This window comes from Labrus mixtus, chromosome 5 (assembly GCF_963584025.1).
Source record: "Labrus mixtus chromosome 5, fLabMix1.1, whole genome shotgun sequence".
Classification (NCBI taxonomy): domain Eukaryota; kingdom Metazoa; phylum Chordata; class Actinopteri; order Labriformes; family Labridae; genus Labrus; species Labrus mixtus.
This window is the reverse complement of record NC_083616.1, coordinates 16,033,872-16,052,706: the sequence shown is the minus strand read 5'-3', so window position 1 is coordinate 16,052,706 and position 18,835 is coordinate 16,033,872. Positions and strand designations below refer to the sequence as shown.

The following is an 18,835-nucleotide window of genomic DNA, read 5'->3' as shown; positions in this document are numbered from 1 at the left end:
CATACCTGTGTTCCTGCAGCCCGTTCGGAAGGTTTAAAGTGAATAGTGAAGAAGAAGAAGAAGATGCCCTCACCTTGTCCTCGGCTATGTGGTTCTCATGGGGAGTACTCCTGAACTCTGGGATAGGAGAAGGTTGGTTGTCTTCTAATTGAACACATCCTGCCCTTCGGTCCTATCGATCACACTAATAATCTGTCTGTGTATGTAGGAGCTCCCCGGAGTTTCTCAGCGAGGATTCTTGGTATGGTGTGGGCAGGTTTTGCTATGATCATTGTAGCTTCATATACTGCCAACCTGGCAGCCTTCCTTGTGTTGGACCGGCCTGAGGAGCGCATCACTGGCATCAATGACCCCAGGGTGAGACACTCAATTCTTCTCTCATTCTATTGAAATAAATCAATTACTATCTCCCTTCCAAATCTTTTGTGCCTCAATTAAACAAAACAACTGGCTTTATCCTAAGTGCTCAAATCACCTGAATAAGTTGACTAGATGTAAATCAACTGAGTTCATAGTGGATTGATTGGATGAAGTTATATTTTGGTGTCACTTTGATAGCTCAATCTTCAGATGAAGAAGGTTAGGACATCTTGAAAACTGAAACTGTCTGATTTTTGCACATTTGCACTGCTTCCAGATATGAATTGCTGTGAGGCAGGTCAGGTTTACTCCTGATGATCTCTGCTCTGGTCACAAATGGAAGTTAAGTGTCACTTTAAACCTGAGAGTGGTACAAACCTCTCAACCTCTGCTTGTCATAATTAGCCGACACAGAGTTTGGCAGACCAACAGGAGAGACAGTCTGTGGGGCTCGGGATTTCATAACAAAATACAAACAGGACTCAATTGTTTTTTTTTTTCCTCTGACTGTATTAAACCGGACGTTTCCACTTCACAGCTGATGAAGAAAAACGATAAATATGAAGCTTTCAGGTTAAACTGGTTAACGTGGAAGTTTACTGTGCTATTGAGGTTTAAATGGGAATTTGGTTAAGGGAATGATTTGTTATCTTTGTAGATTGTTTGCCTGAAACACCCGTCTGTACTCTGGTGACAATTCACGCTGATATTTGACAAACACACATTAGACCGAAGTATAGACGGATCTGTAGATAGATCAATTCATGTTTTGTGATCCCGAACTGAGAATTTGTTGAAACTTGATCGAAACTTTGAGTAGAAATATGAATATTAAAATATCAAATGTGAGCCTATCGACAATGTTCTGTGCTGTAATTGTTTTTAGCTTCGGAATCCGTCAGATAAATTCATCTACGCCACAGTGAAGCAGAGCTCGGTTGATATTTACTTCAGACGGCAGGTGGAGCTAAGCACCATGTACAGGCACATGGAGAAACACAATTACGAGAGCGCTGCTGAGGCCATCCAAGCTGTTAGAGACAAGTAAGCTGTTTATACACTTGGGATTATATCTGTCATACACTTGACTGGTTTGATCCACATTCATTAATCAATTGTATCCACCAGACACATAATGTTTTCTTCTCCTCCCTCTGTAGTAAGCTTCATGCCTTCATCTGGGACAGCGCTGTGTTGGAGTTCGAGGCATCGCAGAAGTGCGATCTAGTGACTACGGGAGAGCTTTTCTTTCGTTCCGGTTTTGGGATTGGAATGAGAAAAGACAGTCCATGGAAACAAAACGTTTCTCTTGCTATTCTCAGGTACAAAGAAACACTACAAACATACTGGTAGTCGTGTTCTTTTCTACAATACCTAGTTGAGGCTATTTTGATACCCATGTGGTATGTTAAAAAATCTCACTGAACAACTTTTGATACTCTGTTACATTTATAATACTATACTAATACTGTACAGGTGCTCTGCTTATAGCCACAACAGCCTTAAAAAGGCTAAGAAAGCCTATTAATATTATCGATGGACCATTGATGCCTTCCATTTGAAAACTTTACTGACGCTCTGTTTATACCCCATTTTTGATCAACATGTACCCTTCTAATTTCTTGCTTACACTTGTGTTTCCTGATACACCCATCAGATACATTTTTAAACCCCACTGATAGTCATGTTATTGTCTAGTGAACATTTGTCTAGTTACATTTTGAATTCTGATACACAGTCTGATAACAACGTAGCCCTCAAGAAACCCTATGAATACCTTTTGGATACTCTGCTTATTCTCTACCATTACGCCTATGATACCCGACTAATGAACTGTTCATACTTTGCATCCCCTCTATTTGTACCCACCTCATGCTTCTCTAATTCTCTACAGATATATTGCCCTAATGACTTGTTAACATAGACTTGGTCCTATGCTGTGTGTTGATGTCTTACTATTTTTCATTGTCTTTCCTTAGCTCCCACGAGAATGGCTTCATGGAGGACTTGGACAAGACATGGGTACGATACCAGGAGTGCGACTCTAGGAGTAATGCCCCTGCCACCCTCACCTTTGAGAACATGGCAGGTAAGAAGCAGACTAATGGACTGGTGTGGATCATTTAAGTAAATGTTTAGCTTCTAGATTTAAAATTAGTAGCATACGTCCAGATTTAAAAGTTCATTCATTTGAAACAATTATGATGTTCTAATGAATGATCTGAGGCAAACTGTACCTATAGCCAAAAAATGAGCTATGAACAGTAATGTTGGTTTAAGGATTGTGACTTTTTCCTCTTTTATGTCACACATTCAGTGCATGTGCATTGAGTTATAAAGCAACACATTTTAAAATCAGAAATATATAAATATCAATTGCACCATTGCAATAGAACATGTTACTTAGCTGTATATTCATTTTATCACTGAAAGGGTCGCACGATTTGCATGTTGAGGTCTGATATTATTAATAATACATTTTATTCATAAAGTGCTTTTAAGGTACTCAAAGACACTGTATATAGTTAAAAGTTATAAGATCAAAACATCATAGTATAAGAAGAAACTAGCAAACATAGCAACTACAGAAAGGAGTGTGACAGTGGAGTAGCTCAATGAGCAATAAGGGGGTCTGGTGGTTGAGGGATTTTGTATTGAATACAGTAAGGGACAGGGAGCAAGTGGAAATGAAGAACAGGGGTGATGTGGTCACAGGACTGGGTTTGGATCAGTAAAGTCCTGGATGTATAGGAGATTATTGAGGACTTTGGATGATGTCCAGTAAAGGATGTTATTGCAGTGGTCGTATTCATAGTTAAGTGTTAGACAATTTGTATGCATCCATGTTTTTATTTCAGTAAGGCAGTTTGTTAGTGTGGAGCTGGTTGCTGTGGTGATGGAATTGGTGGAGATGTAAATCTGGATGTCATCGCGGTAGAGGTGGAAAGGACCATGATGACGAAGAAGCTGCCATATCGATGTAACTGAATAGCATGGCGTTGTTCTTCTATAGCTCCTACAGTTAGTGCTACTGAGTTTAGGATAGGATAGGATAGGATAATACTTTATTGATCCCCAGAGGGGAAATTCGGGTGTTACAGCAGCACAGACAAGAAGCTCGAAAATACAAAATACACATTAAACAGAATAAATAAAAATAAAATAAAATAAAATAAAAATAAAAATAAGAATAAAATATAAAATAAAATAAAATAAAAATAAATAAAAAATAAAAAACAAGGGGTATATACAAGTACAAAATGAATGAATGAATGAATGAATGAAGTTAGCAGGGGGGAATTGAGAATTGAGACAGTATTTACAGAGAATGACAAGATAAAGTGACTGTGATTAAAGTGACTCTGTGTGATAAATAGCAGCAAGATGCAGAGTGTAGTTATAGTTATAGTTATAGTTATATAATATAATGTAGTATAATATAATATAATATAATATAGTGCAGTATGACCAATATAGTGTAGTATAATGAAGTTAAGACAAACTTCACAGCAAACAGTCTTCATGCTGTCGGTATGAGATTAGCAAATATGTTGTTAGCAGTCCTGAGGGAAAGTGAGATCCATTACTAAAAAACTGTTAGCCAGTGCTAGCAGCCGTTATCGCTTGACTGCCCTTAGTTAGTTCAAAACATAATATAGGGTGATTTAAAATGACTAAAAATGCTGCTTTGCCGTGATGTACTTTTTCGGTCCTGAACAAGCAAGCTAAGTGATTAGGCAGGTAAAACACTGGGTAAAACAATAGTTCAATATAAAGTCAGCGTTTTGGTACAATGTTTCAGAGTTACGGCTGCCTTTACATATGTAAAGTTTGTTTCAGTGTGTGCTCAAAAATCCGATCAAGGTAGCCTAGTGGTTGGATTGTGCGCTCCATGTTCAGAGACTTAAGTCCTTGAGAGCAGGCGACCAGGGTTCAAATCTGACCTGTGGCTCCTTTCAAGGCATGTCGTTCCCCACTCTCTCTCTCGCCAGTTTCTTACGCTATCCACTGTCCTATCTCTAACAATAATGGCATAAAAAGCCCCAAATTACATTAAAAAAAAAAAACATTTGCTTTTTATTACCTCAACTAACATCAATCGACTTTACCTATCCTCTTCAGGTGTGTTCATGCTGGTAGCTGGTGGCATCGTCGCGGGGATATTCCTCATCTTCATCGAGATTGCTTACAAACGACACAAAGACGCCAGAAGGAAACAGATGCAGCTCGCCTTCGCTGCAGTGAATGTCTGGAGGAAGAACTTACAGGTACCTGTCTCTACTTCTGTACTCTACTTCTTCTCTAAAAATCTCTACCATACTGTACTGTAGGATTATTCACTTTACTGTACTGAACTCTACTGTACCTAAACTGCACTCTTATTCTACTTTACTAAAGGTCTTTATTATGCTGTTGTTTACTCTGGTAAAAACTCTAACTTTACTTTACTCCTGCTCAATTCTAACACTGTTGTACTCCACTTTTCTTTTTTTACTAAACTCTATTCTAAAGAACGCAGCTGTACTGAATTTAAGATGACTCTACTGCACTGTAATCAATTTAACTCTACTCTCACTATCCTGTTCTCTACAATTGTTAGTGGAGTCACGGGTTACTTCTCAAAATTTTCTGGACTACAATTGAATGTGTGGGGTTGGTCTTGGAAAAGACATTCTCATTCATTTTCTGATAATGTTGGTACTTTTGTAACACATTTTGAGATATGCACCTCCATGCCTTTTGCCACAAGAAGCCCCTGCTGAGCCATCTATGGGGCCCATAGATGGCTCAGCAGGGGGTTCTTGAATGAATGCTGAATAAACCAAGGTGTTTGTCTCAAGGTCAGTCTTTAGTCAATTGTTAGCCAAACAGTACCACTTCTTTTATAGCCACTGACTGTGAGTGCTTTTTTTGGCAAGTGCTGTGATTGCCTGCCCTCTACTTCCCCTAGTTCCCCTAGTGTTGCAATGATACTGGCTAGCTACTAAATACGAAATATCTCACATACTGAGAGAGGAGAGAGAGAGTAAGATGGAGAGTCTTTGCAGCCACTTTCAAACACACCAAAACAATTATCTGTTGATCCGCCTGGAGCCTGACTGGACAAACATTTTGTATCTCTACCTGAGTTGTGAGAAGAATTGAAGGACATTAACGCTGCTGCTCTGGTATCAGGCAGTGGTTTAATCTCACTTCTGGATAAAAGAAGAATACATTTGGCTGCACCCAAAACTGTGTGAAACCTAAAATCAGGTTTAGTATCTCTGCAGCCACCACCAAGTCTCTGACAGGAATATTTATGATGTAGTTTGTAATGTCCTCTCAAAAACCTGCAGCCTCACAGCATCCATGTTTGTATTCAGATTGTGGTTCAGGGCTGTCAGAACAATACAGCACAGCAGTTCAATGAGGTATGATGGGAAATGTCCACAGGGATTCATCTGCCCGCTGTCTCGGCGACAAACCTCCTGTTTCAACTGTTGTTGAATCATCAAATGTCAGGAAAAAGATCTCAGAGAGGAAAACAATAAATAGACATCTGTGTGCTTTTCTGCTCTAAATGTAATGTTCAGGGACAACTATTACTCATACTAATTATATGATGATAAACCCAAGAAACGTTCATGTCAAAAGAAATGCATGTTTGCCTTTAGGACACACAATTAATGAAAAACTGTGCAACTATATTAAAGTGCATTTAACATAAAAGAAAAAAAAAAGAATGGAAAACAGGAAAAAAAATGTATTGATTAAATTGTAGCAACAGAATAAAATTAATTATCTATTCAACGGTTCATTGCTGCTTTAAGTCATTTTGTTTGGGCAAATAATAAAATTACATGTTATCTTGTCATATAAATATTAAATTCTCATTGGGAGACATGCATGGATGGCTCAGCTTGTAACTCTATATTTTCTGCTCTTTGGTTCAGTGAATTATGAACAGTCATTCATATAATGAAGGTATAAATATACATGACATATATGCCTCATTTATGTATGTATGTGAGTAACATGTCTGATCTCATAGCTGTTCAGCAGAGGACTGAAACATACGACAGACAGTCATCAACATAGAATTTCATTTCTGTGTTTCACATCTAAATTTAATGTGTCCCTGTTGTTGTTGGCTTGTGTGTGATCAGTGAAAAACACCCAAAGGATCATCAGATAGACACATAGACATCAGTTGTACACGATGGAGGACACAAGACAATACATGTGAGGGAATCATATTGCTTTATCCCGTATTTACTGCATCACATTGCTAAAAACTACATCACAAACAGACAACACAACTAAATACAGCAGCTCTACCAAATTTTGTATCCCCACCAAATACAACACAACTGAAAACAACAAAACCATATACAATTTAATAACCAACACTGTTTTGCTTTGGTATAGGTTTGTGTTGTGGTTCCCCAACACAACAAAAGACAAAGCACAACTAACTGGAAATTACAAGATTATAATGCAACACAACCAATGACAACAACACAACCTAATACTTTATTGAAAAAAATACTATAAGCACAAATTCTTCAACACACCCCAATATTACAACTCAATAAAATATCTTAACACAACTCAATCAGTTTAAATAACACAAGTTAAAACCACAACTAAACCAATTACAATCCCACAACCAATAACAAAGAATGAAGAAAACACAGCAAAATGTATCACAACACATCCAAATACAGATAACACAAGAACGTAACACAACACAAGAAAATAGCAAAATATATACAAAAACAAATTCCACAACATATACCAAATCACAATTAAATTCTGCCAAATACCACCAATATGCATTTGGCGGTTTTGTGGAATGTAGTTGTGTATCTAAATTTGGTTGTGTTGTCTGTATTTGTAGTGCTGATTCTTTATTTGATTTGCTGTGTGTTGAGCTCTCGGATCCCAGATATTAGTAGTATCAACAAAACTGAAACCAAATGCCGTCTTTGCACAGACAGGGAGACATTATCTCGTAATCTGTCCATCTTTCCAACTTTTATGGCTGCCAGCAAATACCCTTGTATCTCCTTGAAAAAAATCACTGCATGTCATTAAAGTTGCTGCAGCAGTTTTGACGCTCATAAAATATCAAATCAAACTTTATTGCTCTCCGTAGAGGAACACAGAGCGTCACTGCAGCAAAAACAAGAATGCAGAGAGAAAATGTAAAAGTGAACAGTATCATTAGATTGAGGCTTTGAGACATATGAATAGCTGTGTGCTGCAGTCATCAAATCATGCAAAAATATTCCCTGAAAGGGATAATTCACCCGTTGAAATATCAATCTGTTTTGACATTGGGTGATATATGTAGTAGAAATGTGAAATACATTTCGAAGTTGGTGCCTTCTTCACCGAGAAAAAGCAGAAAGTGTCTTTTTGGCTCGTGGATGAAAGACAACAACTCCCAGAATGCAAAGCACCGCAGGCCACTCCCACTTAAGGGTGCTCTATTTACAGACATTTACTACAGCACATAAGGCCGTTTCCTCAACTGATTCCGAGATTTCTTCCAGAAGGAATTGGCATCTTGGAAATTCAGAAAACGGACTCTATGTCTGTGTTCATAGGCAAACAGTGAGAGCACCAACACTACCAGTCCGCCCCAGCTTGAGCAAGATGGCAGACATAGGTCTGTAGCTTCAGTGGTCGAAAACATGAGGAACTAGCGATGTAGTTTCACCCCCACTAACCATAGCAGCCTCCGATGACACAAAATGGCAGGCTCCTTTTCAGACTTAGAATTACAAAGATTTGCTGTCTCAGGGGAAAATGAGGGCGGGATGGACGACCATTCAAAAATACTACCAGGTTTCTAATGATACAAAGCTTAATGCAAATGGGTGAAGTATCCCTTTAAGATTTTAACATAACTGTGTGTTAACATAATGTAATGAGTATCTCAATTATAGCAAAAATATGGATGAATAAAGAAGGTTGTATGCAAATAGGTAAACGATATCATAACTTAAAAGTTATAGAAGCTTTCTATTGAATTTTACTGATTAAGCTATTTCCTGTTACCTCACACATTAGACCAACTGAATTACAGACAGCTATGATAGAGCCAAACAATAGGATACTTTACATTTAAAATAAGGAGTGTCATGCTACTAAACATAGTATTGGTATCAAAGTCATAATTTTGTTATTGTGACAACACAAGATGGTACTAATTGACAAGCCTACAGGACAGCTATAACGCAGTATGTTATCTGTCATTTATTAGTGTAATTACAGGGCCTCAATGTCACAATCAGTTCTTCTTGACTAATGTTAAATGTATAAGGTGCAGTTTTTGTTTAGATAAAACACTGAGCTTTACCACACACAAGACACTTATGATGAGACAGTGCTTGTTCAGATAAAGACCTTATGCCAAAACTTAAAACAAAAAAATGAACTCAAAACAAGAATGTATTATATTTGAAAAAGGAGGTTTGTTGTCAATTTTAATAGTAATTTATTTTAACTATTACACTCACACTGCAGTGACGATTTTAAAGAAACATAGTCTACTGTACACAGCTTAAACAGGAAGAAGATATTGAGAATGTGTTTATCCTTAACGGGGAAAATTAAACACTAGTTCCTCTATATTGGTGAACTCACCAACCAAAGCAGGCTCTATTGTCATTCTATGGGAAAAATAAATCATTTTTTTATGAAGAACCTGTTGGGCCAGTTTAATGATGGAAGATTCACAGATGCACACGCTGTTTATGCTTCATATGACTGATTACTTAACTGTTCATGCACACAGATTAACAGAGAAGAAACCTGCTTGGAATTTTTCTGGTTTGAAGTCTTTGTTCCAGATGTTTTACAGCCTTGCCAGCAGCTGGGACTGAACACATTAATAATCATCAATTCTCTGCCTGGATTAGCACATCAAACACTAGCCGCTAAAGGCTAACCACTAGCAGAGGATGATTAGCACTTCAAACAGCTGTGTCCTTAGGCGTGGAGTTAGCTGAGCTGGATTAACGCATAAAACGCAGCAGCTATGAGAGAAATGCAAGACAAAATGCAAATGAGCTAGAGATATGAAACCCCTTTTAGAGCAACTCACACTGCCAGCCATTCAACAGACAGATGTGCACAGATCTGAAAGAACATTATTTTTGTGATAAGTCTAGAAACCAGAATATTAAAGGTGTTTTACTTCATGCTGTCATTTTTATACTGCTCAATTGGTGTTCTGGTGGTAAATGGGTGTGGTTAGAGATGAGTCTCTACTACTGCTTATAGATACTACAACTAAGTATGAAATTAAACCTTAGACAAAGGACAGGGTCTTGTGTGTTACAGACACCAGTTCCTGGCGGTGAAGGTGATGACAGAAACCAAGCAATGTACGTCTCCAGTTGTTATATTGAGCTGAGCTGAGAATTCTGGTGAGGCAGGTTGTGCTTAACCAACCAAAATTAACACAAATGATCCAAGTGGCAAACTTAAAACAAAGTAATGCAAAGAAAGAAAGTGCTGCAAAACAGCGACTGTTACAATTAATGTTGTAAGCTATTAATCGGACGGTTAAATCCCTTTCCTGCACGTTTTTTGATTTTGGAAACACTTTGTATAGAATATCTGTCTTGCTAAAGCTCGATGTGAAATCCTTAAACATGGAGAAATGTTAAGATATGGTTGGACCTTTTGAATTGGAAAGATCAATTTAACAGCTTTATGTAAAAAGAATATAATGTGCACATCAGCTGGCAAAAAAAATGCTAGATAGACGACTAGTGTCAGCGTACCTTGCCTTACCTTGTGAGAACGATTGCATTGCAATGACTTGTTTACTTTTATTTCTACTATTGTACATTTAGTTTTACATGTTGTTTTGTAACCAAATTTGTGCAAGTTTCAGTACAGTAGAGTGCAGTACAGTAGATGAAACACATCATTAATTAGAGCTGAAAAATGTCGCTAGCTGGTGACTTTATATAATAGTGTGGTCAGATCTGCAAACCTGCAGGTTCAGATCTGAATAATTGGGGACACCTTTAATAAAGTTTAGTGTTATCTGACAGTTTAAAGGGAGGAACAGGAACAGGGCATCATTTATGGTGTCATTTTTATTCTATTTGTCATGTGTTTTATTTCACTGACTGATGCTGTGATCAAAGTCTTCCACTGTTATGTTTCTGATAATGGACATTCAAGTTTGATTCATGTTGACATGGGTCAAGAAATATCTTTGTGGAACCTTTTATCTGTGTTGACATTATAGTCTTTGAGTGTGTTTTCTGCTTTGTTTGGGTCTTCAGAAGACTATGCTTCTAATTTTTAACCAATGTTTTCACTAGATTTTTGTTTTCCATTTCAAACTGAATGTGTTCAAGGTTTAAATAATCCACTACAGGGCTGGGTATGTTAAGAATAGCTTCATCTATAAAGAAAACTCAGTACTATTCTTTTTATATAAAGTCTGGTGATATTTTTCTTCTACTCATCAAATCTCATTGTCACACCAACAATCAAAGTTTCAATTGAACAAAAGTGCAATCCATAAAAAGTATGAGCTTCAAATTAAATGAAATGGCTTGATATTAAAGGACACATTATTATACTTAAATAGATGTTTATATACTGTGGAGACTGTGCCATGTGAGCCAAAACAAGCGTGTTCAATAACGATCTATTAGTTAGAGGGTTTCCTCTTCAGCTACACTTGCATTATATCTAAATATCTTAGTTTTTCTGTGGTTGCAGTCGTTATGAAGAGATGGTAAAGTAACAACCCTGTGCTGCAGCTCCACTGAGTGTTCAATAGTGGCAGCCCTCCAGGCATCCACACTAGTCTGAAAACAATGAATTTAGAAGTGCACATATTTCAGTTATTGTTTAATGAAATGAGTAAACCAACAATCCTACAGTTACTCAAGTGAGTAATGAAAGGCTAAATGTTGCTTAGCTTTTGTTTTGACCTAAGGTTAAAATCTAGTTGCCCACAAGACATTAGGGGAATGCCTCTTTATCCCTTTTTTTGTAAAGAATTGTCCAGATTCATTTAAGAGTCAGAATCAGCTTTATTGGCAAGTAGGTTTATAACTGCATTGTGATGAGAAAAACAATACAATATAAAATAGGAACCAAAGTAAACAGCATAACGTCTACTGTAAAGAAAAACCTGTGAAAAACCTTTGATCTGTCTCTTTTTTCAATATAAAATCATATCATATTTTTGTCTTTTACTGAGATTTGTTGACAGGAAGAATAAACAAGAGTATACCAGACGGTCAGTGTATCTTTTGGTCATTTGATTGTCCTTTCAGAAACGGGTATTCAAAAACAAAAAACGAGTGGATTTGTGATTTTCGTTTTAAAAATACAAAAATTTTAATTTAAATACAAGGTTTTCTTTTTCATGGTCAAAAAGGGATGAGGGAAATTTAAAAAATTAAAATTTCTATTTCATATAACAAAAAATTAAATCACTAGAAAACAGATGTGAAAAAAGGCCTGTTTGTTCATATTCTGAGACCGGATCTTGTCATTTACAAGACAATGAGGACGGTGCTGTGTAGAAGAAACAGCAGGCTAGGCTACAGTGGTGTAATCTACCGTGACACATGGACATGGAGCAGTACGTCGTTTTCCGAAACAATAAAAGAGTGTCCCTCATTTTCTAGTGATTTTATTTTTTATTATAGGAAATACAAAATGAAAATCGAATCATTTTCAAAATTTTGCACCATGAAAAAGAAAAATGCCTTGTATTTCAATTTCAATTTTTGTATTTTAAAACAAAAATCAAATAACCACTCGTTTTCTGTTTTTTAATACCCGTTTCTGAAAGGAATAATCGAATGACCAAAACATACACTGACCACAGACTTATTTTACTTTAGTAAAAGTTTTCAAGCCGGTGAGTATATTTTAATTGTGATATCCAGCCCTGATCTAGCCATGTCTGACCTGTATCCCTAGATTTGTGAAACTTACACAATGGACATTTTCCTTACCACAGTGGAGAAATTTGCCTGGCAAAATCAAATGTCAGAATTTACATTTGATTCAAGCCAAAATCGTGACCTTTTCTTAATCTCAACAATCTGGTGAATTGACCTTACCAAACCAACAACTTTGGCTAGTTTTAGGAAAAGAGCCATTGTTTCCTTATTTCAACAACTTCCCCAAATCTTAAGTGGACTTTGCTCCTCTCTAAGGAACACAATGATAAATAAACACAAATCTGAAAATGGTTTCGCTTGTTTATGGGTTGGGACTAGACATGAACCTTTAACTTGTATTACTCGATGTTTGGAGTCACTGGTCAAAACCAAAAATGTATTTTTATAATGTAAAAGATGACCACCATGTTGACCATTAGCCATGTGTTGTTGCCCCTCCCCCTCCCCATGTAATATGTACACACAGACAGTGCGACAGATGGCATTATAGCAGCACCGTGTTGGTATAATGATCTGATGTGTTGAGGATCATCACTGCTTCATTCTGGGCTCATCCTCCATCTTTGTTTCCCCCTTCCCTTCCACCCCATCCCCAACGGTTGTATTTGATTTTGCTCTGTGTGACGTAAACCCTGTGTTTTAGCCTCATGTCGTTGATTTACATGCTGCTTTGTGTTTTTATCGGCGGTAAAACGGAGTGAAGCTCTAATGTTTTACTGAAACATCATTCCATAAAGAACCAGGGACGAGCCTGCAGGACAGGACTCACATTCACACAAACACACACACACACACACACACACGCACACACACATACACACACACACACACACACACACACACACACACACACACACACACACACACACACACACACAAACACAGCTAGGACATACCGTAGGCAGGTAGTGATGTACATTTGTTCAGTGAAGCAGAAAGACTGTGCAGGCAGGATGTTATATAATCAGCAGATGGTCAGCACCGCACACTCGCATTACACACACTACACAAAATACACAAGTTTCATACATAAACTGTATTCATAAACAAGAGTGTTACTACTTTACTATTACAGCAAGTACTACATTGTAATTTCCATGTACAATAACAAATTCAGTACAATATTATTTTATACTATACAAATTTGAGAAGTTACTGATGTAATATATTATAGAATATTGTACAATATTCTATAATATATAAAGTCACTGTATTCTACTTTTCAGAATAAACCTAAATATATATTACTCTATCCTAAACCAAGCTATAAACGATCAAACCATACATAACTATGATATCATATAATTATATTTAAACAATAGTAAACCCTTTGACTTGACTCTTCACCTATCATTAGCTACCTTTACCATATTGTAAACTATGAACTGGTATTGTTTCCATTGTTAAAAATAGAATATATCAATTTTATACATTATTCAACCAATCTAGGCAATATTATATATTATTAATGGACTTTACCATACTGTACCACATGATAACATGTTTTTACAATTTTGTACAATATCATGTATACTACATTCATTACATTTGATGACAGTGTGCTACTCTGAACCTTAAATTATATTGTATTGTTAACTGTTAAATAATATGATGATATATATATATATTTTTACATTTCTACACATTATAAACTGATATAACTATGTGCAATATTCTATGTGTAATATTCTACAATAATGTACAGGACCTTTATAAACTGCACACATTATCTCTATTTTACATAATTTTACTATGTATTATAATATCATGATATGTTGCAGTGTACTTTTACTCCAAACTGCTAAACATTATCACATTGTGCTATACTATACTATAGTTACTGAGCTATGCTATGCCGTGATATCACAGCTATAATGTAAGTATTTAAACAATGCCACATACCATGTAAACGGTATGTTACAGTGTACAATACAATGTTACACTGTATTAACTGTTAACTGTGTTATATCCATTAAAATGTGCTGTTTTATTATACATTTACACCTTACACATCATTCTTCTATTTCTGCAGGCTACTAGACTCATATTTTTAGTCTTACTATACCATACAGTACTGTCATAAATGCTTTTAGTGTATTTTATTATATCATGGTATACCATTGCTGTACTACACTGAGTTAAACTAAACTATACTCTATAATAAGTGCATGTGTATATGTCTATAGTAGTGTAGCCTATGTGCCCTTTACATTAGAACTCCACATCATACTGACTTAAACAATTCACCTTATACTACATGATACAACATCCCACAGTGACAGAGGTGTGTAGTGGTGAAGCAGCGCTCAGAGTGTCTCTGCTGCGTGTGTTAATGTGTGTGTGCACCTATCATATCATCTATTTTAGGATAGGAAAAGTGGTAGAGCAGAGCCCGAGCCCAAACTGAAAACCTCTTTTAGGTCCATCACTTCGACCTCCGACCTCAAACGCCGTAGGGCCTCCGGGGACACCACGGTAAGGAGATGAAGACCATCTACCCTACTCCTCCTCCTGTCCTCCTCTTCCATCCTCTGTCCTACTCTCTTCCTCAGTCCTCCTTAACTTTCATATTTCCACCACATCACTATCTCTTGTTCTTCTCTCTCTTCTACATCAGCCTCTTCAATCTCTTTCACATTTTTCTGCCATCAACAAAAAATGTTTTTCTTTGTCATTTTTCTTTCTTCTTGTCATCTATGCCGCTCATCTCCTCCCTCCTTTCCATTCCTTTCCTGTCAACTCATACCCTGCCTCATCATCTCCTTGCTGACTCACCATGACCGTCCTTCTGTCAGTCAGCCATCTTTGGCTTCCGTCCTCCGCCACCTCATCTGTCGCTCAGAGAAGACAGACAGACAGACAAAAAAACAGACAGAGAATCAGATTGAAGACAAAAAGCGTCCGGTTTGATCCGTCAGCTTAGGTCAGGGCTCGTGCTGTTGCTGGGTTTATATTTCTCACACTTTGAAAGCCGTCCTCTTGCAAAGGAGAAGTGAAGAGGGGCAGACTGTGTGGTCTCTTCTCTCCTGTGGACCTTTTTTCCTCTCATCCCTCCTCTCTGTTTTTGTCCTGTGGTTTCGTCCTTGTCTTGTCTTTGTCTCGTCTGTCTCTTCGACTTCCCTGTTTTGTTATTATTCCTGTCTTTTCTCCTCTGTCATCTCTGTCCCTTCATCTCACTAAAAATATCGCACGTACCTTTTTCAGAGTCTTTTATTTCTCCTTCTTTGACTAACAATCAGCTCTTGTTCTCTCAGGTTGCCCTGCAGTAGCGTGTTTTTCTCCTCTAACTTGTCTCATTTTCAGCATCCTATCGAGGTGACAGTTTTAGGAGCTGGTGAATTAAAGCTGTCAGACGCGATGATGTGTCTGAGCGTAAATGGCTTCTCCCTTGGCTAATAAATGACATCTTTTTTTACAGCTCTGCTCTTCCAACAGGAATCTCTGCCTGAGTCATACTGACTTCATAAAAAACCTATAACTCTGGATTATTTCTGTCATCAGTGCCGATGATTTTGACCTGTCTGTGGCTGCTCTCATCAGCATCACATTTTTATATTTGTCCTCAATTTGCGAGAAATACATAATTTCTGTGCCAAACTCAAAAAGGTAATTCACTTCTATAAAGGACAGGGAGGGGGTTGTATTTAGTTTGTGAAATATTTTTTACAACCTTAATACAATGAACGATCTGAAATGTGCCAAATCTTTTGTGATGGTTCCTTGTCTTTTAAACCCACAGCTGTCGGCCATTTTGAATCCCCTCTCCCTCAGATATCCGATCATAATTTCATGTGAAGGGATTCAAAATGCAACAAGAAGCCCAAAAGGGTCTTTTCTCAGGGATCAAACTCTCACACAGTCTGTAACTGAACATTAAAACATGTGCAGCTCAGTCATGTTTTTGTTAATGTTCAGTAACAGGCAGTGACAGATCATTCAGGGTTGATGGGGGGGGGGGGGGGGGGGGGGGGGGGGGTCTCATTTCTCTTTGTGATCATCTATCTTTTTTTTCTATATGAGTGTTTTTCCTCTCTCAGTGGATTTGAATGGTGTCTAGAATACATGCTATACTACACACACACTGCCTCTATCCTCCTCTGCAAGCACGACTGACCTGTAGCCTCAAGGCACTCACAGCTTCCTGCTCAGACTACTTGATGTCACTGTACCTGACAGAGTGTCTTCCAGGGCTAAGGCCCATTTATCAGTAAATCTATTAAATACTAGAACATTTTCCAGGGTAAAGTCTTTATGTATCATCTTTCATTTGACCAAATGTCCAAAATACTCTGACATTCTGTTCACCGTGATGAATGACTCGAACTATAACTTCATTATCAGAACAGGTCATTTTCTGTCAGTGCACTAACTGTCTTAGATCTGCCTTTTGGAATCAAAGCTAAACTCAGTCAAAAAGCCCTATTCACACACAGGACAAACACAAATAATAAGTATTATAACCTTATAAAGCTAGTTTACACTGCTTTGATAGACAGAGCAAAAACAGGATGGGTGACAGAGCAGAACTCAAACATGGACAGACAAGCTTGACAGTATGAGAGCACAGTCTATAGGACGATAAACAAACAGGACAAAACAAACAAGCCAGAAAAGCACAGAAGAGACCGAATAAAAAAGGTAAAAAATAAAATAAAAAAAGGGGACATTATAAAAATTGCAATCCAATTGTAGAAAAGTTTCACAAAATAAAAAAGGGAGAAACAGCTAGTGGTACTTAAAGGGAACATCTGTCTTCTTATAATGACCTACAGCCAGGAGGAAACACTTAGGGAGTTCTACATTGTTTTGTTAATATTAGAAGTAGGTCCCATTGAGGTAGACTGCTGCAGAAAATTAAACCCACAACCCTGTTAGTATACTTCTGCTTCTGCTTGGAGAGATGACAGATTCAAGATTAATCTTCCCTATGGCAGAGCTGAAGTCATATTACATGAGATAATATATTTAATTCAACAGCAGAAGAAAAATCCTTCTTTACTCCAATATCACTTCTTTTGAACTTGCATCCAAGTTTTGCATGTTTTGGTGTCTGAATTTGGAAAATGGTACCAAATGATTTGGAATTGCTTCAGTGAATTGAGCTGGCAGCTCCGAAACAGGATGCAACAAATGCTGGGCACAAATTCGCCTAATTAAAGTATGTCAAGTGTTAGTGTTTACTTTTTATTGCTGGGCTCAATTTTTTATTCTAAGTGTTTAATACTGAAATTATTCCTCCAGAGAAAGACGTTTTTGTCAAAAGGTAAATGCTTCATTTGACAGTATCTCCCATCACAGCCATCAGCCTCCACACAGGAGTTGTGATTTGCAGCTGCCTATATCGGTTAGTTTGCCTATATAGTTGTGTTTCACAAATTCTCTGTACATATAGAGTAACGATACAAAGCACAAAAGTCACACAATGCCATAAAAAATCCCAGATTGAGCCTGTGCTATATTTTTGTTTTGCAAGGTAAAATTACTGTATTTGCCCATGGAGTCTTTAGAACAATGTCACGACTGAAAAAATCCATCAAACCATTCTTTGGTTCTATGAACCCCCTAATATTCACAAGAGCCCTGTGTTTAAAATACACTCATATCCCTTTGATTCAAACCTTTCTTTACTGTTTTCAAGAAGAAGAAAAAAACTTTGAAGAAAATGTTTCCAATGTAACTAAAATCAGGCAGAATCTGACATCCACCATATTGGCTCCAAGGTTGGTAGTTAAGGTGTTGAATTAATGTGTGTGTTTCTTTTGCTCTCTGTCTCTCTTTCCTTCCCTTTCCTTTTTTGTTCCTCTCTTCCTATGTAGCCGTATCCGACTGACATCACCGGCCAGCTCAACTTATCTGATCCCTCCGTCAGCACTGTGGTCTGAGAGAGAGAGAGAGAGAGAGAGAGAGAGAGAGAGAGAGAGAGAGAGAACTTCACTGCTGCTGCTGAGCCTCACTCACACATACAGACCCTCTGGACAAACATACATGTTACACACACACACACACACACGCACACACACACACACACACACACACACACACACACACACACACACACGCAGACACACACACACACACACACACACACACACACACACATTATATAAATAAACAGACATCATGTAAACACACACAGATGGACAGACTAAACCTCCTCTGAGAGAAGAAGGAGAATATGATGGCAACACACTGTGCCAACACATGCACACACTCAAACACAGACCATCTGCTACCAAATACAGAACATACACACACCACACACACACACACACACACACACACACACACACACACACACATAAATACCCGCCTTGCTCTGCTTGTAGCTGTAAGCCTCCTCCAACCAGAGGGTCTTATATGTAGAAATAACTTTCTCAAATATGTTTTATTTTGGTCGATGTCATCGGTGTTGTACAGTTCATTCTGTTTCTTGTTTGTCACACTGATTGATCGCACTGACTCATCAATCGGACTGATCAGTTACCTGAACTAGTTCACCTCGCCTTGAAACTCGAACTCCAACTATCAAAGATGTT

The 18,835-nt window shown here is 37.6% G+C and overlaps 1 protein-coding gene across 4 annotated transcripts in view; it reads left to right on the top strand.

Annotated features, from left to right (window-relative positions):
* The window catches only part of grin1b (glutamate receptor, ionotropic, N-methyl D-aspartate 1b), a 61,303-nt gene extending 42,927 nt beyond the window's left edge, over window positions 1-18,376 (top strand). For 2 of the 4 annotated variants that reach the window (XM_061038155.1, XM_061038154.1), the window contains 8 exons: window positions 20-132; window positions 209-357; window positions 1,247-1,404; window positions 1,521-1,682; window positions 2,340-2,449; window positions 4,483-4,628; window positions 14,667-14,774; window positions 18,116-18,376. In XM_061038155.1, the coding sequence (XP_060894138.1) occupies window positions 20-132; window positions 209-357; window positions 1,247-1,404; window positions 1,521-1,682; window positions 2,340-2,449; window positions 4,483-4,628; window positions 14,667-14,774; window positions 18,116-18,181 (1,012 nt within the window). In that variant the 3' untranslated portion in view covers window positions 18,182-18,376. The remainder of the gene's footprint in view (window positions 1-19; window positions 133-208; window positions 358-1,246; window positions 1,405-1,520; window positions 1,683-2,339; window positions 2,450-4,482; window positions 4,629-14,666; window positions 14,775-18,115) is intronic. The other 2 variants (XM_061038157.1, XM_061038156.1) reach the window with 1 other exon arrangement.
* Window positions 18,377-18,835: the final 459 nt, after the last annotated feature.